The following is a 7,500-nucleotide window of genomic DNA, read 5'->3' as shown; positions in this document are numbered from 1 at the left end:
ACAAAGAGCCACTGATTCTAGGTCAGGTTTCTTGCTCTCACTCTGAATAGGCAAAAATAAATGGTCTGTTTTTGGGTTTTGGGTCTTTGTGTCTGACCAGGAATGTTCTGGATCGATCCGAACTTGGGCTGCACCTCGGACGCCATCCAGGTGTTTATGTAACTTCACAGCAGGGGGGCCAGACGTGCATTCATCCTCTGGCCACTGATAAGGTACTAACACACCACGCCCAGCAAGGACACACTATCAGCTGACGCAGGCTGATTACATCACTGGGCCTGCGGAGGCTCCCGAACACGGCAGCACAGAGCCAAGACCATCGCAGATCTTAGAGTCTCAGAACATGCTCCAACCTCAAAGAACACATGAGGAGTCAAAAGATTCCATACAGAAACTCACACACAACTCTCTCTCTCTCTCTCTCTCCCTCTCTCTCTCTCTCTCTACAGTGTGCACTTGTAGTCTAGGTGTTTTTTTTTCAGTTTGTGACATGTTTTCCTCTGCCGTTCGCAGCTGTGAAGCTCTGTTGAGCTGTTCTTGGAATACAGCTTTCCAGCAATCCTCTCCAATAATAATAATAACACGTTCCAAAACTGAAGACCAATAAGACTTTCCTCTTCTGTCAAATTTGACAGTGTTATCCCATCTGAACATTTTGGACTGTGCCTAATGCTAACATCATTTTGGGTAGTGCACAGTGTTCTTCCTGATGGCAGATGTTTTGGTCCAGGGTTCCACAGCAGTGAATGGTGACACCTGACTCTGTGTTGAGTGTGTGAGTGGCCCTGCTGCAGGGGGGGTGTCTGTGTATCAGGGGCAGATGGTAACCTGAACCAGGGTGGTAACCATGTGGACAGAAAAGGAGTGAAAGACATCTTTGTTGTCTAACCCCCCCCCCCCCCCCCCCCCCCAAAAAAAAAAATCAAAATGAAACATCCTGATACTTCTACCATGCCCTTGTTTTTGTTGGAGACAGACGTGTGCAAAATGGCCCGGTACCCTGCGGGAGACGCACCAACACACTGTGGTTTTGGTCTGTGATTTAGGTGTGACGTGTATTTTCTCTTCTCTTGGTGACAAACATATTTCTAACGACCCCTAATCCTCTGAACCGACAGCAACAGTGAAATGGCACAGACCCAGCAGTAAAAGATTTACTGATCTTTATAATTCACCGTGTCATTACTCAAATGAAACTTTAGCCAGCCCAGATGTCATACAAACGTCAAAGTGGTCAGAGGTGGTTGAGTGTGAAAGTGTGTTTAAGAGGTGTTGTTCCTGTGTGTGCCTCTAGGTGGCGTTTGGCATCAGTAAGGTCCAAATGAAGTTTTTGCACCTGCTGAGCACGGACGCCACTCAGACCGTTTCGGTTCACTGCCACGGTGATGCAGCCGAGGTCGCCATGGAGACACCAGGGGCCCTGCGTTTCCAGGGCTGGAATGGCCAGGTGTTTGAACCGGACTCTCCACTACAACCTCAGGTGCTTCAAGATGAGTGTGAGGTAAAGAGACAGAGAGAGACAGAGAGAGAGAGAGAGAGAGAGAGAGAGAGAGAGAGAGTAAGGCTAGGAAGGGATGGATGTCAAGGAGTATGAAATAATCAAATTTAATTTTATTCAAAATATTCATCATTAGCACTAGTGTAAACACGAACGTGCGATCTGAATGTGCGTTTGATGTGAATGTGGGCAGGTCCAGGACAGCAGAGGGCAGTGTTCCCGATTCCTCCTGCAGACACAGGACCCCACGCAGCTCCCTGTGGTGGATGTCCAGGGTGTCCCATCATACGCCGCGGGGGCCCAGCGCCACCTGGATGTGGGACCTGTCTGCTTCCTCTGACACCTCCACGTCCCTCGTCCACGCAGGCCCAGAAGGACTGCCAAGATGGCCACTACACCGTTGGAGCTGCTGAGAAGGGACGTTCTCCTGTCAGAGGGGCTTCCCCAATACCACTAAGCCCCGCCCACCTCCATTAACTGGGGCTCTCCCAACACCACTAAGCCCCGCCCACCACCATGTATACAGCAGCTGACTTGTCTGTTATAATGGAGCCAGGCTTGTTCTAGTAGAACACCAGACTCGACTGGCAGAACTGTGTGCTAATGTGTAGTGAGGAAGATACTGTCGCTCTGACTGTTAAAAATTATTTTGTATCAGCTACAAAAACAAAAATCAAAATGGGTGCTATGAAAAAAGATTTTTTCGGTGCTGTGTTCATTTTTACATTCTGAAATGTGGTAATTTTGTTGTCCACTTTGTAGACTAATACAAGTCAGCAATCGAGAGAAGTAGAGAGAGAGAGAGAGAGAGAGAGAGAGAGAGAGAGAGAGAGAGAGAGAGAGAGAGATCAGAGAACTGAGCCCATTTAAATAATAGCGATGTCCGAGCTTGAATCTGGATTTATCCCTACGTCCTGCACAGGGATTTGTCCCCTGTCCCTGTGGACCTGTTCCTGTGGAACCGTCCCCTGTCTCTGTGGGTCTACCAGCCCCCTGAACGTTACACTAAAACATTTCCTGGACTCATGTCTCACAGAAAAATGTTAGCTCAATTTTAGTTGCTTCTAACGTTTTATTTGCACTGGGATCTGATCTTAGTTTGTTTGTCCTGGTCTCTCTGAAAGAAACACTACTACAGCAATCCCAGGAGTACAGGAGCAGGTGAGTAGTGGTCAATAAACGTAGTAGGTTACGTCTCCATAGTCTCTCATGCAAACAGAAACGAAGCTCGATGTGGACCCGTCCGTCTCTGCAGACGGGCCTCTACCTCCAACCCCAATTACCTTTTGAGGACAGCCACTCGCGTGTAGGTGTTTGTATGTACTTTTGAGGACAGCCACTCGCGTGTAGGTGTTTGTATGTACTTTTGAGGACAGCCACTCACGTGTAGGTGTTTGTATGTACTGGTTGCATCACAGTTACTCCTGTTGTAAGAGTACTTTGATTTTAAATTGGTATTTCCTTTCATTCGGAACCTAATTTATATAATTATTGTGTTTATAAACTGTGATATATTGGCTTTATTGACATGTAATGAAAGCAGGATCATGGCTGTTGTCTTTATGGAGAAGTCACATACCAACATCTCATCTTGGTTGTTTAAGCCAAACATCACACAGACCAATACAGTTTTGGCATTAGATCGTTTGAGGTTTAATACCTTGGGCATGTGTGTAAACCCCTGCTATTGGATGAGGCTGTGTGACTTTTCGGTGAGGCCACGCCCCCTTCTCTAAGGTGCTGCCCTCCACCCAACTACGTAATCCAAACGATTGAACTTTTTTTTTTTTTTGCCTGTGTATATTTTGACAATATATTGTTTATTTATCTGTTTTCTTTTTCAAATGATTGTACTCCAATAAATTATATCTCTGACAGAGATCTATCTGTTCAATGACAATTAGCCCAAATTACCAAATTATTATTTATGTAAAATTTGTATTTGTATATACACAACTAGGTGAGTCGATGTGTGTGTGTCATACACTGGCAGCTAGAGCAAGCCAGGTAGCACAGTTCACAGGTTTAACTTATATTACAGCAAATCAACTGTAATAACATTTGCTCTGAGGAACAGCGAAATGTAAATGTAAGATATATTTGACATGACACCAATAAATCTTTTGACTTTTACTGTTCGTGGTCATTTATTGACCTTGTGTGGTCCGTGTTAATGAATCTCATAATACAAAATGAAATAATACAGGCCCGTAGCCAGGGGGGATTGAAGGGTTCGTTCGATCCCCCCCCTCCCCCCCCCCCCTCCCGCACCCTCCCTCCGTACACACATGCCCCTCAAGATAGGTAGGCTATTCAATGAATGAATTGTTAATCTCCGGTGAATATACAGACAAACAAATAAGGACAGCACCAACAAACTCACAACAAACTTAACAGTGTTGCCAACTCTCACGCAATGAGCGTGAGACACGCGCATTTGACCGTTTTCGCACGCTCTCACGCCATACAATCCGATTTCTCACGCTGAAAAAAAATCTAGTTTATTTATCTTCGATCTACATCTATGATTCGGGTTTCCATCCAAACCTTTCGAAAAAATAATGCGCAATTTCCAAGTTTCGGCAGAAAAAAAAATGTGAATTAAGCCTTGTTTCCATTCATTACAGTTATGCGAATAAACTTTAGATCACGTGAGAGGACGCCAAACAATAGTGGTTTTACGTCCATCTGGCATTTTACGCATTTTTTGCACGTTGAGGTTGTGAAACATTTTTTTCTTTTTCTTTTCTTTACATGGAGAAGTTAAATTCCATTTTTGCTCTCTCCAGAACTGTTTTTGTATGCATTTGCCATCTTTACATCGCGATCATGTACAGAACCACTTGACTTGAGGCACGATACGTCATCGTTTATGCGAAAAACTGGCTTGCTCACTGGGGGCTAGGACTCGGCACTTGTAAAGCTGCTTTGTGACAACAACTGTTGTAAAAAGCGCTATATAAATAAAATTTGATTGATTGATTGAAAAACCCTTTTCCATCCAGTTTTTACGAATTTTGGCGATGCGATAGTCTAACCTTTTCCACCTCCTCCTAGCGTAAACATCTTTTTGCGATATTTGGGGCTTTTTTCGAATTTTGGGTCTTTTTCCATCCAGCTTTTTTCATGCGCATTTTCAAATGCGCAACAAAACTCGGTGGATGGAAACACCCACTGAGTTACTAGTTCGCTCTGGCGCCAACCACTGGCGATCGATCGCTATAGGCGCAGCATAGAGGAAACATATAAGACATAACCCCCCCCCCCTCACTCCACTTTTGGGGGAAAAAGATCCCCCCCATCACAATGCTGGCTACGGGCCTGTAATAGCAGGAACCTACATGAAGAACCTTGAAATAGCGCCACAGATTCAAACGTCTGGCCGCTTTTTAGTGGTGAAATGTGTCGTTAAAACCAATTCTTGTTCAAATGTGCGATGTCTGAATTTGTTTATCAATCATTAGTAGTTTTATTTTGGCTAAAGATAATCATTAAAATCATCGTCCAAGCACCACTGTACCAAGAGTCTTTTAAAAACACTTTCAGGACCTTCGCTTTAAACGCGACCTGTCGTAAACACGCCGACCGGAATACGGCAGACGTCCACGTGCGCTCGTCCACGTGGGAGGAAGCGTGTCGCCCCTGCGCTCTTCAACGCCGAGGTCTCAAAACATGGTGCACATGATGGAGGCAGCAGCCCGTCCAGACACTCACCTGGTCGCTCACGGCTCGCAAGAGGAACCGCGAGGGGTGAAGCGGAAGATATCGCTGACGAGGTAAAAGCGCAGGTTTAGTCCAGCAGCTGAAAACACACGGGTTGGCGGAGCAGATGTTTGATAGGTTAACAATACGCGGGTTCTGTCGGAACCATCTGGGTCCACACTGCGCCGTGTGTGAATATAAGTACTGTCGTATTGTTCAGACTCTCCGGCACCGACACGTAACACGTGTGTTTACTGGTGTAAGTAAACATCTCGCGTCATAGGTTATGTAAGACGCCCAGAGTGATGCTCTGTGTGTGTGTGTGTGTGTGTGTGTGTGTGTGTGTGTGTGTGTGTGTGTGTGTGTGTGTGTGTCTTCATGTCCACAGCTGTGACACGTGTGAAGGACAGGAGGCCAAATACAGATGCCCCAACTGCCTGAAGTTCTCCTGCAGGTGAGAGACAGCTTGCTCTCACCTGGACACAGACGTCTGTCCTTCGCAGTGTCCAGTGTTTCAAGTGGTGCCACCTCACACACGGGGTGAAATGTGCTGCGTAAACTGAAATGTACCTCTGTGCCCTCTGTAGCCTGCCCTGTGTGAAGCGTCATAAGCATCTGTCTGGGTGCAGCGGCGTCCGGGACCAGACGGCTTTCGTACCCCTCTCTCAGTTCCAGGAAATCAACCTTCTCAATGGTGACTAAATAGCTACATGTTTATGTTCGAACAGTTTTTCCACCTCGGCTGTAATGGATGCATCTGATCTCATCGCAGTTCAGCACTGCTAGGGTGGTTCCTATGGATGTTCTTCAGGTTTGAATCCCAGTTGTGTGTCATGTCGTCTGTGGTGAGGAGCGACTGCTGGCAGGTTGCGTTTACAGGACGGTGTGGAGTTGCTCAGCACTGACTGTGGATCATATTTGAAAGCCCTTTATGTTGTAATTTGACACTTTGAAAGTTGCATCCATTTTTTAAAAAGTCTCCAAAAATCTCCTAGAATTACTTTACCTGTAAAGCCAGAACTTCCTTTCACTTAAGACCTACACCAGCTGATTCTTGAAGAGAATATTCTAGATCACGTTTCTCTAGTCATTTGTTTCAGTTTCTTGTTTGGACCTTCAGCTTAATTGTATTCAGTGTTTTGTAATGAAATGCCAGTATAGTAAATTGCACTAATGCAGACGTGCTGATGCTTCGTCTGGACAGACTATCGCTTCCTGGAGGAGACGGCCCGTGTGGCGGACGTGCCAAGACGAGACGAGCTGCTCCGTGTTCCCCACCGCCAGACCCGTCTGGTAAGCCCACGCCGTCAGCTCTCCTCAGGGTCGTCTGATCGGAGGAAGTCCTTCTGTGGAACACCTTCTCTCCTTCCTCTTCCTCCAGGCCTTGTTGAGGAAGAACGCCAGAGCTGCCAAGGTCACGCTGAGGTTCCTGCCGAAGTCCTTCACCAAACACAAGGAGAACAGGACCTACTACAGTAAAGCGTAAGTTGAAGCTGCAGTGGTAGAGGGGGGTGGAGGGGGGTGAAATGAAATGTAAATGTACCACAATCGAAGTTTTTTCTCCGCCTTTACCCATCTGTGCAGTTAGAACACACACACACACACACTAGTGATTACTAGGGGGCTGTGGTGCACACGTGCCCAGAGCGGTCGGCAGCCCGGCGCCCGGGGAGCAGTTGGGGTTAGGTGCCTTGCTCAAGGGCACCTCAGTCATGGCCTCAGGTCTGGGAATCGAACCCACGACCCTCCGGTCACAAGATCAGTTCCCTACCACAGGACCATGACTGTGTGTGATCCGTGGGGGAGGGAGAAATGAGGGTCTGGGGTGCGTTGATACCTGGAGGTCAGAGATAAGCGGACTGGCAATAGGACTGAAAGAGAGACACTGGGAACATAACGGAGGAGGGAGAGTGCGAGACTGTGTTGGACCACTGGGTGGCGCTCTTGTTTAGTGCAGTCAGCAGCAGTTTCACCAGCGCTACAGTTTCACCAGCGCTACAACAGCTCTTGGGCCTACGGCATCTTAAACAGCCTTTCTGCCTACGGGAAGAGCTGCCTCGTCTTCACAGCCTGGTGATGAAGAGCTGAGGGACACGTGCACGCTGCCTTGTTTACACCTTGCTGGGTGTCTGTCCTAACGAACCCAGTCCCGGATCTACAAACACCACTGGGTTCACGTTTTCTCCAGTGTGGTGTGATCCACCCCTGACACGCGCACACAAAATTGCAAGCTTCGCAGTATTGGAATGTAGGCGGAGTTCCGGAAGGTTCTGTGTGCGTTCCGGAAGGTTCTGTGTGCG

General features: G+C 47.2%; 2 protein-coding genes across 2 annotated transcripts in view; both read left to right on the top strand.

The window, feature by feature from the left end:
* Positions 1-3,631, top strand: part of LOC143496586 (uncharacterized) — a 105,703-nt gene extending 102,072 nt beyond the window's left edge. Inside the window, 5 exon segments of the mRNA XM_076992761.1 lie at positions 101-156; positions 158-172; positions 174-212; positions 1,295-1,501; positions 1,692-3,631. Of these exon segments, the coding sequence (XP_076848876.1) occupies positions 101-156; positions 158-172; positions 174-212; positions 1,295-1,501; positions 1,692-1,838 (464 nt within the window). The 3' untranslated portion in view covers positions 1,839-3,631.
* Positions 3,632-5,104: 1,473 nt separating this feature from the next.
* On the top strand, positions 5,105-6,725 carry LOC143496625 (box C/D snoRNA protein 1-like). The gene is made up of 5 exons (XM_076992806.1): positions 5,105-5,274; positions 5,589-5,654; positions 5,788-5,894; positions 6,405-6,493; positions 6,582-6,725. The coding sequence occupies exons 1-5, from the start codon at positions 5,171-5,173 to the stop codon at positions 6,684-6,686; spliced, it is 471 nt and encodes a 156-aa protein (XP_076848921.1). The 5' UTR covers positions 5,105-5,170; the 3' UTR covers positions 6,687-6,725.
* The last annotated feature ends 775 nt before the right edge of the window (positions 6,726-7,500 follow it).

Source organism: Brachyhypopomus gauderio, unplaced genomic scaffold (assembly GCF_052324685.1).
Source record: "Brachyhypopomus gauderio isolate BG-103 unplaced genomic scaffold, BGAUD_0.2 sc97, whole genome shotgun sequence".
Taxonomy (NCBI): domain Eukaryota; kingdom Metazoa; phylum Chordata; class Actinopteri; order Gymnotiformes; family Hypopomidae; genus Brachyhypopomus; species Brachyhypopomus gauderio.
The sequence above is the reverse complement of the archived record's forward strand: the minus strand, read 5'-3'. Positions and strand labels throughout refer to the sequence as shown.